Raw genomic sequence first — 16,302 nt, forward strand, 5'->3', positions numbered from 1 at the left:
TAGGAAAAAGTTATTTCCTGTGAGAGAGGTGAGGCCCTTGCACAGGCTGCCCAGAGAAGCTGTGGCTGCCCCTGGATGCCTGGAAGTGTCCAAGGCCAGGCTGGACACTGGCGTTTGGGGCAACCTAGTCTAGTGGAAGTACTCCATGGCCTTGAAGGACCATTCTAACCCAAGCCATTCTGGGATTCCATGATAATTCAAATTCTTGGTAGCTGAATTTGGAGAGTGGCCTGGAGCTGAGGGATGGGGTGATCGCAAGAAATCCTCTGTCTGACTCTGCAGCTCCTACGACTGCCTCCTGGATGACCCCTTTGAGCACCAGTGGCCCACACTACCCGAGCTGCCAGGAATTAATTATTCCATGGATGAGCAGTGCCGCTTCGACTTCGGTGTGGGCTACAAGACCTGCACGGCGGTGAGTAGGGGCTGCATAGCCATGCTGTCCCCCCTCCCCCGGGTCCCCGGCCAGCCTGGCTGCCACCAGCCTGCTGGCACTCGCCACTGCTGTCCCAGCCCAGCTCCTCTGTTCTCCCCAGTTCCGCACCTTCGACCCCTGCAAGCAGCTGTGGTGCAGCCACCCGGACAACCCCTACTTCTGCAAGACCAAGAAAGGGCCACCCTTGGATGGCACTGAGTGCTCTCCTGGCAAGGTAGGGGCTGGTCCTGCTTCCTTTGGGAGGGATGTGTCCGAGGGCACCATGAAGAGAACCTCCCTCCTGTGCTGTACCCTTTCTGTAGTGCTGTGGGCGCAGGAGGGCTCTCCACTGGTGCTGAGCGCTTTGGAAGAGGCCTGGAACTCATTCCTTCTCCTCCCTTCCAGTGGTGCTTCAAGGGCCACTGCATCTGGAAGACGTCGGAGCAGCCTTACAGCCAGGATGGCAGCTGGAGCTCCTGGTCCAAGTTCGGCTCGTGCTCCAGGACCTGTGGGGGAGGCGTGCGGTCCCGCAGCCGGAGCTGTGACAACCCACCGTACGTCTGGACTCTGCCTCCCTCCCTTTGCCCACCTGGAACTGCCCACGAGCCAGGGGTTCCTGCCTCTTCCCCTTGTTGGCAGGGATGGGGACATCTGTTCCTGCGGGGGCTGTGCTGTTGTATTGGTGGGGTGCCCCATGGCAGGAAGGAATGATGAATCTGGCTCCATGTTCTCAGAAGGCTAATTTATTATTTTAAGATACTATATTATATTAAATAATGTTATACTATACTAAAAAATGCAGAAAGGATAGTTACAGAAGGCTAAAAAGATAATAATGAAAACTCATTACTCTCTCTCCAGAGTCCAACACACCTTGACCCTGATTGGCCAATAGGTCAAAACAATTCACATGAAACCAGTGTAACAAGCCCCTGTTGGATCAACCAGTTGGATTGATCAGCACCAATTGGAACAATCTCCAAACACATTCCAAAGCAGCAAAACACAGGAGAAGCAAATGAGATAATTATTGTTTTCCTTTTTCTCTGAGGCTTCTCAGCTTCCCAGGAGAAAAATCCTGGGCAAAGGGATTTTTCCAGAAAATGTGAATGCCACACTGTGCCATGTGTTGGGGCACTGAGCCGTGCTGGGGTTGAGCACCATCCCCTCTCCAGCCCTCTCACAAACCACTGGGTTTTTTTTCCAGCCCAGCATACGGAGGGCACCCGTGCCCGGGAGCCACCTACGAGTACCAGGTGTGCAATGCCGAGGAGTGCCCGGGGCCCTTCCAGGATTTCCGTGCCCAGCAGTGCTCCAAGCGCAACTCCTACTACACCCACCAGAACAGCAAACACTCCTGGCTTCCCTACGAGCACCATGACGGTGAGTGGTGGCGGGTCCTGGCAAAAGAGCAGCAGCCAGACTCCTCCAGAGGAATTCCTCTGCGTGGTGGCCATCACCCTGGAATGGAGACTGTGCCAGCTGCACAGATGTTGGGCTGTGGGAAGTTCCTGAGCTGGAAACCATTGTGCAATAAGCCGACATCAGGCAGGCAGCTTTTTAAAATCACGGAATCACAGACTGGTTTGGGTTGGAAGGGACCTTGAAGATGTTCTCATTTCCACCCTGCAGCTGTGGGCAGGGATACCTTCCACTAGACCAGGTTACTCACAGTTGGAAGAACACTTCTCTGGGCAGCCTGTGCCAGGGCCTCCCCACCTGCACAATACAGAATTTCTTCCCAATACTCCACCTAACCCTGCCTTCTGACAGTTTGAAGTCATTCCCAGTCTTCACAAGCTGAAGGGTGCTTGTGCTCAGAATGAAATATTTTCCAGGTTGTTGCTTCTCACCATCATTCTCCTGTGGAGAACCTTTTGTACTCCTTCCAATTCTTACTGGAGTCTTCCTTACAAAAACCTGCCTTTTCATATTCCTTTGTCCCATCTCCTATCCACAGCTTCTTTGGTTGGGAATTTATCCAATTTTCATCCTAGGCAAAATGAATTGGCCTTCCCCTTGTAGAGAAAGCTTCCCACAACTTTATTCTTTCTTGTGGAAAATTTCATGGGGGTAAAAAAAAAATCTTTTCAAATGATTTATCCAGGGCTTGATTTATTACTCTATGGTTAAACCCCATTATGGGGTTTAATGTGTCACACCTTTCTCCTTGTCCAAAGTCCCTCTCCAGCTTTCTTGGAGCCCCTTCAGGCACTGGAATGGGCTCTAAGTTTCCCTGGAGCCTTCTGTTCTCCAGGCTGAATGCTCCCAGCTCTCCCAGCCTGTTTCCAGAGCAGAGCTGCCTACTTGCATTGCAGCCTCATGTAGCATGTCCCGTCCTTCCCTTAATTTCCTGAGTGTACCAGGCAGAAGTGCAGGCTCCTGAGCTGCAAATGGAGATCAGCCACATGAATGTCCTGGCCTTTGGAATTGTGGCTGTGCTCAGGGGTACAAGCTGAGATGAGTTTCTGCCTTCACTCGCCCCAATGAATTTCTACAACCCCCTTTTTCCTCCCACCTCTCTTTTTCTCCCCCTTCTCTTTTCCTGTGCCACAGATGCTCAGAAGTGTGAGCTGATCTGCCAGTCTGAGGGCACGGGGGATGTGGTGTTCATGAACCAGGTGGTTCACGACGGGACCCGCTGCAGCTACCGAGACCCCTACAGCGTCTGTGTCCGGGGCGAGTGCCTGGTGAGGAGCTCCTGTGGGGCTGTCTCTATCCTTTCCCTGGCCAGGAGGGAGCTCAGCCCCATGGGGGCACGGGTTTTTGTCCCTGAGGACCAAACCTGTGTGCAGCAAAGGGGGATGGCAGAGCGATGGGCTGGGCCGCTGTCAGGTACCTGTTGCTGATTCCCTGATTTCCGTGACTCTGGCTGGGCCCTCCCAGGGTCCCAGGGCTGGACCTTCCTGGAGTGGTCTTGTGTCAGGAAAGAGAGACACACTGGACCTTTTTGGTCTTCAGGTTCTTGTTTATTGTTATCTTATCTAAAGTTTTGCACCCTGTCCACACCAGGCTCAGCGCACTGGAAAAGCACTGCAAAAATGGCCAACAATCTCTTGTTCCAAGGGCTTTTAAAGCTAAACTATCCAATTAAGAGCTGACACCTGGATTATTTTCCCTTTTAACCCAGTAACTGATCCCAAAGACCTGCAATGCGGACTTTTCCACCCAATTACAAAATGCCACCCAAACTCATGGAGAAGGAGAAAGAAGAAGCATGAGGAAGAAGCCCAGGATGACACCCTGTGCCCTCCATCTTGCTTCCATCCACAGCACACTAAAAATCCCAAAACCTCAATTTCTCACCAAGTGACACACCTACACTACTCTCTAAAATCTACTTCACACCCTAGTGGATTCTAGTCTATTCTGGAGTGTAGGAAACTTTCTCCATGAATGAGGGTCTAAGTCAGGGCTCCCCTGGGGGTCAGGGCACCCCAGAGCAGACAGGGAAATATTCCCAGTGCTCTGGGTTTCCACAGGCCACGGGGCTGTAACCCTGGACTGGGCTGCAGGGCTGTAATCCCTGGCTGGGCCTCAAGCATGTAACCCAGGCTTGTCCTCTCATCCCCCGGGTGCCAGCACGTCGGCTGTGACAAGGAGGTTGGCTCCCTGAAGCAGGATGACAAGTGTGGGGTCTGCGGGGGGGACAATTCCCACTGCCGGACGGTGAAGGGGACATTGGCCAAGACCCCCAAGCAGCCAGGTGAGAGGCGTGGGTGGGCTTGGAAGCAGATTCACCAGCTGGATTCGTGTGTCCAGTTGGAGGAAACCTGCTCTTTCTCTTCCCTCCATCCTTCTTCCCTCCCTTTCAGGTGTTTTGAAGATGTTTGAGATCCCAGCTGGAGCAAGGCACCTTCAGATAGAGGAGATGGAGCCAGCATCCCACAGCATTGGTGAGCATGCCCTAGTGCACCTTTCCCTTCACCCTTTCTCAATCCTTCTCTCATAATTCCCACCAAAGAGGGTCTTGTTTAGGTCATTCCCATCCTCCAAAGCGAGTGACCGGAGGGAATGATATTGAAAATATCCCCTTTCTCCTCCAGCTGTTAAGAATCAAGCCACGGGGAACTTCATCCTGAATGCCAAGGGCCAAGAAGCCAAAAGCCAAGTGTTCATTGAGATGGGCTTGGAGTGGGAATACACTGTGGAACAAGGCAAGGAGAGCCTGAAAACCAGCGGTCCCCTGCATGAGGCCATCAGTGTTCTGGTAAGCCTGGCTGGCACTGGGGGGCTTGGGGACAGCTGTCACAGACAGGGGAGCTGGTCTGAGGTGTGATGTGGCAGGTGATGGAAGGATGTGGGTGGAGGAAGAGGCCATGTCATTAAATCCAGGGAATGAGCCAACGAAAAGCAAGGGGTGATGAGCTGTGCGAGGGAATAGTACAAGGATATGTCGCTGCATTTTGCTCTGCAGCAGTTGCTTATGACTCCAAATCCCATTTTGGTTATGCTGGTATGTGGGGAATTAGAGGTTGGGTTCCCTGGACATGCAGGGAATGGCAGGTCTGCGCTCCCATCCATCCCTGTGTCCCAGTTTTGGGCAGAGGCCGCCTTGCCATGTGGTCCCTTTCCCATGGCGTTATTCTTCCCCCTCTCTGACTGCTCCCTCTGTGTCTGCAGGTCATCCCTCAGGAGGAGGAGGTGAGGAGCAGCCTCATGTACAGGTACATCATCCACGAAGACCTGCTGCCCATGATTGGAAATAACAATGTCCTGCTGGAGGAGATGGATTCCTACGAGTGGGCCCTCAAGAGCTGGTCCCAGTGCTCCAAGGCGTGTGGAGGAGGTACCTTCCTCTTCATAGCAGCCTACAGGGAATGCTTGGGGGGTGCTTGGATATGGTAGAGAGTGTGTGAGCCCCTTGGGGCATCTCTGGCTAGGAGAAGTTGTTGCAAAGCAGTTCAAGTGAGCATTTTAGCCAGATTTCTTAGAGAAACAGGCTTGCATGATTGTGTGTGTGTACCTTTGTCTGTCTGTCCATAGACCTGCTAGGATTTTTAAATTCCTTGGCTGTTTTTAGAGCCAAGAAACAGTGATTTTGAAGATGATCACTACTAAAGTTTGCACAGAAGTAGGCGTGAGGTTTGCTGGTGAAAGCCTCATTTCCATACTGGGATCTGACCCTCAGATTGTGGGGGGCACCTTGTGCTCTGGGAATCAGAGTAGTTTGGGTTGGAAGGAAGCTTTAAAGGCCACCTAGTCCAAACCCCTGCCACGGACTGGGACATTTTATACAAGCTGTGTGCACTACACAACAGCCTGGGGGACCCTGGGGGTGGGTCCAGCAGCCACACGAGCATCGTCAGCAAACCTCTGGTCCCATCTGAGTGGTGACATCTCAGAGCACATATCCCAGCAGGATATGTGGGATATGCAGGATATCCTAGCAGGATATGATGCAGGAGAAGGACTTGGGGGATTCTGGAGGGTCTCCCACACCCATCCCCTCACTGCCCACGCTCTGCCCCCTCAGGCATCCAGTACACCAAGTACGGCTGCCGTCGGAAAAGCGACAACCGGATGGTGCATAGGAACTTCTGTGACAACAGCAAGAAGCCAAAGCCAATCCGGAGGCGCTGTAACCTCCAGGAATGCTCCCAGCCCATGTAAGTCCTCTCTGCGTGGCCCAAGGTGTTCCCACTCGTGATGGGGGCAGTTCAGGGTTGGATTGGGAGCGTTTCCAGCATAAGCATCGCCTGAAACCCCTTCTCCTTGTCCATCTTTCCCCGCTGGCAGGTGGGTGGCTGAGGAGTGGAGCGCCTGCAGCCGCTCCTGCGGGAAGCTGGGGGTGCAGGCGCGGGCGGTGCAGTGCATGCAGCGCCTGCAGGATGGCACCAACCGCACCCTGCACAGCAAGAACTGCCCCGGGCAGCGCCCTGAGACGCGCCGGCCCTGCGGCCGCCTGCCCTGCCCCGCACAGTGGAGGACAGGAGCCTGGTCCGAGGTGAGGAGGAGGGTATGAGGGTGCTGTCTGGGATTGGAAAGACAGGAGTCTGCTAAGGAAGGCAGGAGCCTCCCCTGAAATGGAGAATGTAAACCCTCCCCACCCATCCGAATTGCTATAAATTTTAAATTAAGGGGCTCTCAGGCAAAAATATGGGAGCAGGAAATAACAGTTCTTTAATAGGGAAGGAAAAAAAAATAAAATTATAAAATAAACAATGCAGTACACTAGAACAACACTGACAGAGTCAGAACCCAAGCTGACACCCTGTGGGATGTTGGTGGCAGTCCAATTGGAAATGTGGCTGCAGCCCTCCTGGAGTGTCAGGGGTCGTTCTGTTGGAGCAGGGAGTCCTGTAGAGAAGGATGTATTCTTGCTCTGAAGATCCAGTGGAAGAAGAGACAGCTGCTGTTCCCCTGGGGAATCCAGTGGAGAAGCCGTGCTGGTGTCTCAAAAACCTCTGGATTATATCTGGGTAGCAATGCTTGGCTCCTCCCTCTGGGCGGAGCATCTCCCAATGGGATGTTATAGTTCTTATCAGCCATGCAGTGACATTCAATGGTCTGTTATCAGCAGATGTCCCCTCCCGAGGGAGGTGTGAATGTGGTCACTCAAAGAGAGAGATAAGGCAAACTGCCCCCTTGACAAAAGATAATCTGCCATACAGATGGTGATTGAAAACATCTTGCATTACAATCTTCAACAGGTGGGCGTGAAGGTCAGGGGCTTGTAGGGGTCATGGAGTAGAATCCTAGACTGGTTTGGTTCAAAGGGAGCTGTAAAGGTCACCCAGTCCAACCCCCCTGCCATGGACAGGAACAGTTTCCATCAGACCAGGTTGCTCAGAGTCCCACCCAGCCTGGCCTTGGTGGAGATAAGGGTACAAGAGACAGTGATGTTTTCACAGAATGCTGGAATGGTTTGGGTTGGAAGAGACCTTAAAGCCCATCTCATTCCAACCCCTTGGTCAGGTCACCTTCTACTAGGCCAGGTTGCTCCAAGCCTGGCTTTGAAAGCTTCCATGGATGAGGGTACAAGGAAAAGTGAGAGGGGAGAGCATCCCTGTGCAAAGAGTGTGGGGGTTTGGGAGACAGGGAGGGAAACCCCACATCAGAAAGCAAAATCCACGTTTGGAACAGTCAGCAGCACATGCTGGGGGGCTGTGGGGGCTGTCACTGACTGCCTGTCTGTCTGGGCGCAGTGCTCGGTGACCTGTGGGGAAGGCGTCCAGCAGCGGCAGGTGGTGTGCAAGGGCAGTGACAGCAGCGCGCGCTGCGAGGGTGACAAGCCAGAGGCCATCCAGGGCTGCCACGTGGCCGTATGCCCAGGTGAGGGGAGGAGGAGGTGGCATTGGGATGGGGCATGTGCTGGTGGGGATCAACCCCCATGAATGCCTCCAGCCTGCTGTGCCTTCAGGGGATGCCAGTGTAGGAGGTTGGGTTGAACATCCCTGATGTGGCTGGCAGTAAAAAAAAGTTAAAAGCCAGCCAAAATATTTCCCTTCTCTGCTCTTAGCCCTGGCATTGGCTGGTTTTGGGTTTTCTGGCAGTTTGAACTCGTGATGAGCTGGTGGAGATGGGCACCCTCGAGTTTATCTTGGGTGGGGTTTGAGGTGCTTAAATGCTGGGTGCTTAAGGGATTTAATTTTTAAGGAGATCCTGCAAAACGAACCAAACACCCTCCCGAGGTGTTTTGAGTGCCCTCAGCCTTCCGTGGCTGCTGGGCATTGTGGTGCTCTGTCTGCAGGGAAGCTCTCTGGCATCACCTCCAGTGCTGATGCCGGTGACCACAGCACGACCAAAGGGCAGCGGGTGCCCCAGGAGGGAGCCAAAAACCCCGTGAGCAAGATCTCCTCCAGTAAGTGCTTGTGTGAGGGCGGTGCTCCCTGGGATACCCCTCCCGAGGAGCTGAGCAGCTCCCTGCAGGCAGGGCAGAGCTGGGAGCGCACCCAGCGCCGCTCCCGGGGAGCTTCAGCCACCGCTGCTGCCTCTGCTCCAGAGCGCGGTGCTACATTGCCATCTCGTGGCCTGCGAGGTCCTGCAGTTTCCCTGCTGAGCTCCTTTTGCCTCCTGGTTTTTATGCCCTTTCCTTTTTACTTTAGAATTTTTTAAGCAGGGAAATGGCTTCTGATTTTTCCTCCTCGGAGTCCTTCACAGCTGGGGCTCAGTGCATCTTGGTTTGCAGCATCCCTTGCTCTCTGTTTTTTCTCCATGCACAGAATCTTTCAGTGCTTTGGCTTCATTTTCCAGGTCCCTCTTGCCTGCTTCCTATGTGGATAGGCAGCACCCTTGTCTTGGTTTGGAAAGACAGGAGTCTGCTAAGAAAGGCAGGAGCCTCCTCTGAAATGGAGAATGTAAACACCCCCACCCCCCCACACACTCCAAATTGCTATAAATTTTAAATTGAGGGGCTCTCAGGCAAAAATATGGGAGCAGGAAATAACAGTTCTTTAATAGGGAAGGAAAAAAAATAAAAGGATAAAATAAACAATGCAGTACACTAGAACAACATTGATAGAGTCAGAACCCAAGCTGACACCCTGTGGGGTGTTGGTGGCAGTCCCATTGGAAATGTGGCTGCAGCCCTCCTGCAGTGTCAGGGGTCGTTCTGTTGGAACAAGGGAGATCTGTAGAGAAGGATGTATTCTTGCTCTGAAGATCCAGTGGAAGAAGAGACAGCTGCTGTTCCTCTGGGGAATCCTGGGGAGAAAGCCTTGCTGGTGTCTCACAAACCTCTGGATTATATCTGGGTAGCAATGCTTGGCTCCTCCCTCTGGGCGGAGCATCTCACAATGAGCTGTTACAGTTCTTATCAGTCATGCAGTGACATTCAATAGTCTGTTATCAGCAGTATCAGCAGATGTCCCCTCCTGAGGGAGGTGTGAATGTGGTCACTCAAAGAGAGATAAGGCAAACTGCCCACCTGACAAAGGTAATCTGCCATACAGATGGTAATTGAAAACAACTTGCATTGCAATTTCCCTTTGGGAATCCCATGTGAGGGGGGTGCAGGGCTGGGAGCCCAATGCCACCTTATTTTGTGCTGCTCTGTCCCTCTCCAGGGGAGCCTTGCCTCGGGGACAAGTCCATCTTCTGCCAGATGGAGGTGCTGGCTCGCTACTGCTCCATCCCTGGATACAACAAGCTCTGCTGTGAATCCTGTGGGAAGAAAGCCTCCTCCACCACGGGCTCACCCCCTGCCACCAGCATTCCCCCGGGATCCACCACTCCCAGCCCTGCTCTGCCTCTCCTCCCCTACCCCACTGCCCCAGCTCAGGGGGAGCCTGCTGGGGACCCCACTGTGGCACCTGGGCTACTCAGCAGTGCTTTCCCAGGGGAGCTGCCAGCCCCCAGGGAGCAGGGAAGGGGCCAGGGGGCCAGGTAACCTGCTCAGAACCACCTCCCTCTGAGGCTGGCTAAGCCTTTCTCCCCTTCCCTCCCGTTCTCTCCACCTTTTTCCTCTCCCCCAACTTCCAGCGATGGTTTTCATGGGTGGCACTGCCAGGTTTGGGAATGACCTGGCTCCACACCCAGAAATTCCTGGGAAAACCACTCATTTCCCATGGTCCTGCTTGCCCTCCCAGCCGTGCCATGGTGCTTTTTGACAGTGCTGTGGGGAAAAAAAGGTGGAAAAGAGCAAAAAAAGCTGTGGGTACACAGGCTGCTTCCTCCCAAGGTGCTAAAAAGATGTGGGAGGGACATGGCTTTAATGTTGCATTTTCCTTCCCCCTGCTCCAAGCAGCAGCACAGGATGTGCTGGACAGGAGGGTCCTGGCTTGGTGGTTCAGCCCTGGAGCTTGGGGAGAGCAATGGGAGGATCCTGGGAATCTGGTGGGGAAAATTGGAGGGGAGGTGCTGAGGTGAGGAGAGGGGAAATGTGGGGAAATCCCAAACTGCTGCTTTGGGCTGTCCCTGGTGGGGTAGAGAGTTTGGGAAACGTGCCTGGGGGAAGGTGGAACGTGCCAAGCACAGAGCTGCTTCTGTCCTGGAGGCAGGAGATGGTCCAGGAGATTCCAAAGTGAGCAATAAGAACCACAGGTCAAAGACCAAAAATTGGTGTCAAATATGCCTGTCACCTGGGGGTGACTTTTTTCAGCCAGTACTGCCCTTGGCCAGCCCTGAGTTGATACCAATGCCCAGGATCACCAGGATCATCCCTGCACCCTTGGACCCAGTGCCTCTGGGGCAGCAACAGCTTCCAGGGGGAAGTGGGGAGCCAGGAGTGCATTTTAGGGCAGTCACAAAGAGAGGAGGGAGCCAAGGATTCATCTGCACCTCTCATTGCTTGGGAAGGGGTGGAGAGGGGGTGATTAATGCCGTTACACATTATTGTGCCAAGTACTAAACGTTTGCACAGCACTTTAGGAGCCTTGGGCTGCCCTCTCCTTGCTGGGTGTTGGGCCAGCTCTGGGCACAGGGTTTGCCTTGACAAGTTTCAGTCCTCAGAAACCTCCCACAAATGGTGTCCCTGAGGGGGCTTCCATGGTTTTGGTACTTTGGTACCTCTGGGTGCAGTGGCAGGGGAAGGTGGGGGAGGAAGTTTTGGGAAGCGGGGGGTGGAGCCCCAGGAAGGCAAGGCTTGGCAGCCAGACCAGTTTGGCATTGCCAAGAGGGATGTCCTTGGGAGCATGTGCATGGTGTGGGTGCTGGCCCTGAGGCTGCTGCTTCCCTGGTGTCCAAGGAGTAGGATGTGGCATCCCTAGGGACAGTGTGAGCTCTGCAGGTCGCCAGGCCTGGCTGGTGAGGTGGCCTGGGTGATTTTCCCATGGATTGTGACAGGGTTGAGGTGCTTGCTTTGCCTGAAATGGATGGAGACCCCTCTGCATTCTGGATGTTTCAAGTATTGGACTCTTCATTGCTTCCCCAGAGTTTCCCCACACTCTCCTGCTGCTGAGGCACAGCTGGATGAGCTTTTTTCCAACTCCTCTTGAAGCACCTCAGGCTGGAGGTCCTTGGCCTCCTGGGTGCTGCCCTTTGGCCTTAGGTGGGCATCCCAAAACCTGGAACAAAGCCCCCCATCTGTCTGAGCCACACAGCTGGCACACCTCACGGGAGTGGTCGCATGGAGTGCCCAGACCCAGGACAGGCAGGTACTGGCACCCACAGGGGATCCTGTGGGGGTACCAGGGTGGGGTTCATCCCTTGGGATGCCTCCACTCCTGCCATGCCCCTTGCCAGCCCCTCCGTGGGAGTGCCAGCATTTATTTATTGTGCCAAAGATAACGCTTTGTTTGCTCTCCAAGGAGCATAACAAAAAGACCTTCTTTCCCCCCAAAAATGGGCTGTGATGGCCTTCCTCCGAAATTCCCGCTGCTCCCCTCCCTTCCCTGCTGGCCTAGGCTTTGGTGCTTTATTGCTTTAGGAATATTTGCAGTGGTCCCTCCCTACCCCTCAGGGCAGAGCTGGGGCTGGGCACTGACCCAGTCCCTGGGGGTGTCTGGGCAGGGGGCTGCACTGTGGGTGCTGATCCTGACCTCAGGATCACCTGAGAGCTGGGGGAGATCTAAAGCAGGCTGGGATAACCCCCCCAGCAGTGGGGGTGCTCTGGGGTGGTGGTGCTGCAGGGCTGGCACCCAGCTCTGCGTGTCTCACGGAATCCTGGGGTGCTTTGGGCTGGAAGGAGCTGTGAAGCTCACCTGGTTCCAGCCCTCCTCACCTTCCACTAGACCAGGCTGCTCCATCCTGGCCTTGGACACTCCCAGGGATCCAGGGGGATTTATTCCAGCTGAAGGCAGGCTGAGCTTGGGTGGCTTTGTCCTGTCTCTGGTCCTGCCTCCAGGAGGAGAGGGTGACTCTGATCCCCTGCACCCTCCTGGGGCAGGGGGGTGCATGGAGTCGTTCCTGTGCTGTAACCTTGTCCAGTGTTACCTTGATGTATAAAGTTTTGTACATATGAGATTCAGAGCTTTTTAACTTTTAATATTTATTAATTTTGTTGGGTTCTTTTTTTTTTTTTTTTTTGAACTCTAACATAATGTAAAAAAATAAAAATAAACCCACATAAAAATCTCTTGCTGTTGATCTGTTTTGGGGATGTGTGTGTGGAGGAGGAAATATGAGCATGACCCATGTGTGGTTGTTGAAATGGATTTACTTTGTGTTACTTCAACCCAGTCCCTCCTCTTTATCAACCAGAATTTCACATGGCTGTTTTGAGGAGGAAGAAAATCTCTAGAGATACACATATATAGATATCGCAGACATCTTTTATGAAAAATCCTTTCCTTAGGATTTTTCCTCCTGAGAAGCTGAGAGGCCTCAGGAACAAAATGTAAACATTGATTATCTGCTGCTGTGGAATGCAACAGGTGCATCTGTGATTGGCCCATGTTGGATGTTTGTAATTAACGGCCAATCATAGTCTGCTGGCTTGGACAGAGAGCCCGAGCCACAAACCTTTATCATTCTTTATTTTTCTATTCTTAGCTAGCCTTCTGATGAAATCCTTCCTTCTATTCTTTTAGTATAGTTTTAATGTAATATATATCATAAAACAATAAATCAGCCTTCTGAAACATGGAGTCAGATCCTCATCTCTTCCCTCATCCAAGAACCCCTGTGAACACTGTCATATATAGATACACACACATAAATAGTTAAACCAGTGCAAAAACAAATATTGATGTGTCACTGGTTCAGGCCAAAAAGAGCCCCTGATGCCACAGCCAGGTAGAAAATGTAAAAAGGTGAAACCAGGGTGGGGATGAGGCCAGAGGGAAGTGTCAGGGTGTGTTTTGGCAGCCCCCCTTTTCCTGTTTGATGCCATAACCCAGTTCCTGTTGCTGGGGTTTTTAGGGAAACTCTCTGAAAGGTTTGGTGCTGCCTCAGTTGTCCCAGCTCATGGATGCTCCACTCCATCCTCAGAGCAGCTGTTCCCCCTCAAGGACCACTCCTGCCTTGCTTCCTGCCCTTTGCACGCAGGGCAGGGCTGGGAGGGGACACTTGGGTGGTCCCCAGGGCCACTTTTTGTCAAGGACCATGGTGGCAATGCCCAGCTGGGGGCACCTGCATGGGAGGGAGGTGAGCACAACGTGGCTTTGCCCTCAGGGGTGTGGGAGCTGCTCTTAAGTCACCTCACACAAATTGGGGCTTCCTGTGGGAACTTCAGGTGTTGGTGATTGACTTCATGTGATTGACAATTTACTTCTTTGGTGGCCATTGGGGCTGCTGTAATCCCTCAAAAAAGGCTTTATTTTCCTCTTTGCTGCTTTACACCCTTTGAAATGTCTCCTGCAGCCCTCTGGTTCTCAGAGTGATGGTGGAACCACTGCCTCTTTTGGTGTAATGAAGTCCCTCTGTCCTTGCCCTTGTGTTTTTCATGGCCCCTCCCAAAAGCTGAAACCCAGACCCCACCAGGTCATTCCTTAAATCCCAGCCACACTGGATTCCTCTGGACCTTTGCAGTGCCTGCTTTTACAAGTGCTTTGCAAACCCTGCCTGGATTTTACCATGGAAAAACTCTTCCACCTCTCTGTTGGGTGCTTCCCTTCCACACAGCATCACTACAGCTCATCACACCTTCAGCTCTTTAGGCTGCAGCAGCCACAGTATTTGGGCAAGGAGGGATTTTGGTGTTTGTAAGGGACAGGAAATGCTTGCAGCTGGTGTGGTTGTGGCTTTTGTTGCTGGCATGGCCAGGCCAGGCCAGGCTGGATGGGTCTTGGAGCACCTTGGTCTGGTGGAGGATGCCCTGCCCATGGCAGGAGGTGGAATGAGGTGATGTGACCAAGTTCACAGGGGCTCTTGGATGAGGGAAGAAATGAAGGATCTGACTCCATGTTTCAGAAGGCTTGATTTATTATTTTCTGACATATATATTACATTAAAACTATACTAAAAGATTAGAAGAAAAGGATTTCCTCAGAAGGCCAGCTAAGAATAGAACAGAATGATAGCAAAGGTTTGTGGCTTGGGCTCTGTGTCCAAGCCAGCTGACTGTGATTGGCCATAAATTACAAACAACCACATGATACCAATCACAGATCTACCTGTTGCATTCCACAGCAGCAGATAATCAATGTTTACATTTTGTTCCTGAGGTCTCTCAGCTTCTCAGGAGGAAAAATCCTAAGGAAAGGATTTTTTGTGAAAAGATGTCTGTGACATGGTGAGATTTAAAGTCCCTTGCAACCCAAACCAGTCAGGGATTTGGGTTCTGTGAGATGGGGCAGAGCAGGTGCTTGTCCCCACCAGAACTGGAATTATGGCTGTGTCTCACCTTCTTCACTGCTCATTTCCCTGCTGCAGTTATTGCGTCCCTCCCAGTACTCACACTCTTGGCCAGGACTGGAGTGGGTGGAACAGTTTTCTAGGAAAGCTTCAGCCTTCTTTCCCATGGCTTTTGCCAAAGGATTTAATCTCAGCCTTGCTGGCTCAGCTCAGCCACTTCCCTGCCTGACTCACCAGCCCTGGCCCTGAGCTTTCCCCCCAGCTTTTCCTGCAGGGATCTGCTCATGGCACAGCTGCTGTGCTTTTCTGCTGTGTCCTGTGCAGCTTCCCAGCTGTGCCCCTGCACTCCTGACAGCTGGGCAGGTTATAACAGCACCCTGCCAGCTGCTGCTCCTGGGATGCTCCAGACTGATTCCCCTGTGGCTGTCAGAGAAGCTGTGCATGTCCCAGGAATGCCTGCAGGGACCCTGGTGTGATGTGCATGCCCCAGGAGTGCTCTGCAGGGATCCTGCTGTGATGTGCTTGTCCCAGGAATGGCCTGCAGGGATCCTAGTTCCATGTGCATGTCCCAGGAATGCCCTGCAGGGATCCTGCTGTGATGTGCTTGTCCCAGGAATGCCCTGCAGGGACCCTGGTGTGATGTGCATGTCCCAGGAATGCCCTGCAGGGATCCTGCTGTGATGTGCTTGTCCCAGGAATGCCCTGCAGGGATCCTGATTCCATGTACATGTCCCAGACATGCCCTGCAGGGATCCTGGTGTGATGTGCATGTCCCAGGAGTGCTCTGCAGGGATCCTGCTGTGATGTGCTTGTCCCAGGAATGGCCTGCAGGGATCCTAGTTCCATGTGCATGTCCCAGGAATGCCCTGCAGGGATCCTGCTGTGATGTGCTTGTCCCAGGAATGCCTGCAGGGACCCTGGTGTGATGTGCATGTCCCAGGAATGGCCTGCAGGGATCCTGGTGTGATGTGCATGTCCCAGGAATGGCCTGCAGGGATCCTGCTGTGATGTGCATGCCCCCGGGCAGCTGCCAGCCCTGCAGTAGAGGTTTGGGATGTGCAGCTTCATGTGAGGTTTGCTGTTGCCACAGTTCAGTGCTGGGATTTCCACCTCTGCTTTGGTGAGTTATAAACTGATTTTTTAAAATTTTTTTGTTGTTTTTTGTGGAGTTTGAGGACTCTCTGGGGGCCAGCAGTAAGGAAATACAATTCGTTGTGTTTCAGGCTGCCTAGGAAGGAGAGAGCAGTGGCTGATCAGAGAGAGCTCTGTCCAGCACTTCAGAGCTGCCTCCCCACTAAACTCACAAGAAGAGCTGATCCTCACCATTCTTTCAGCTGCGTTCCCTCACTCTTCCTCATGATAGTTTTGTCTCTGCAGCCAGCTGGAGCAGACAGGCAGACAGACAGACAGACAGACAATGTTTTATTGCCCCATTTGGAGGGTGATGTCCATGTGCTCTCCTGAGGGCTGGAGGGGATGTCCTGGCAATAAGAGTGACTTGCAGGGGGAAAGAAAACACGGAAAACTGCTTGTGCTGGCAAGCCTGGATATGGAGGGGCTTGACAGCAGGGCTGCAAGCAAAGCTGAGTTAATAGAAAAAATAACAATTAATGATTTTCGAGTGTATCCATAGCAAGGAAGAAGACAAGGCTGTCAGCGTGTATCATAGAAAAGATACATGACAATTTTTGTAAGCTAGACTATGAGCATAAGTAGATGTGTATGTGCCTTATTCAATTTCTGTAAAACTTTTATCAATTATATTGACGTGA

The 16,302-nt window shown here is 52.7% G+C and overlaps 1 protein-coding gene across 1 annotated transcript in view; it reads left to right on the plus strand.

Annotated features, from left to right (window-relative positions):
• Positions 1-10,472, plus strand: part of ADAMTS14 (ADAM metallopeptidase with thrombospondin type 1 motif 14) — a 31,407-nt gene extending 20,935 nt beyond the window's left edge. The window contains exons 8-21 of the mRNA XM_054288436.1: positions 283-415; positions 537-650; positions 821-969; positions 1,623-1,798; positions 2,972-3,105; positions 3,998-4,121; positions 4,231-4,311; positions 4,462-4,625; positions 5,039-5,204; positions 5,892-6,024; positions 6,155-6,362; positions 7,564-7,690; positions 8,109-8,219; positions 9,424-10,472. Of these exons, the coding sequence (XP_054144411.1) occupies positions 283-415; positions 537-650; positions 821-969; positions 1,623-1,798; positions 2,972-3,105; positions 3,998-4,121; positions 4,231-4,311; positions 4,462-4,625; positions 5,039-5,204; positions 5,892-6,024; positions 6,155-6,362; positions 7,564-7,690; positions 8,109-8,219; positions 9,424-9,746 (2,143 nt within the window). The 3' untranslated portion in view covers positions 9,747-10,472. The remainder of the gene's footprint in view (positions 1-282; positions 416-536; positions 651-820; positions 970-1,622; positions 1,799-2,971; positions 3,106-3,997; positions 4,122-4,230; positions 4,312-4,461; positions 4,626-5,038; positions 5,205-5,891; positions 6,025-6,154; positions 6,363-7,563; positions 7,691-8,108; positions 8,220-9,423) is intronic.
• The last annotated feature ends 5,830 nt before the right edge of the window (positions 10,473-16,302 follow it).

Source organism: Melozone crissalis, unplaced genomic scaffold (assembly GCF_028551555.1).
Source record: "Melozone crissalis strain CALT ecotype California unplaced genomic scaffold, PUWL_Pcris_2 ptg000062l_1, whole genome shotgun sequence".
NCBI lineage: Eukaryota > Metazoa > Chordata > Aves > Passeriformes > Passerellidae > Melozone > Melozone crissalis.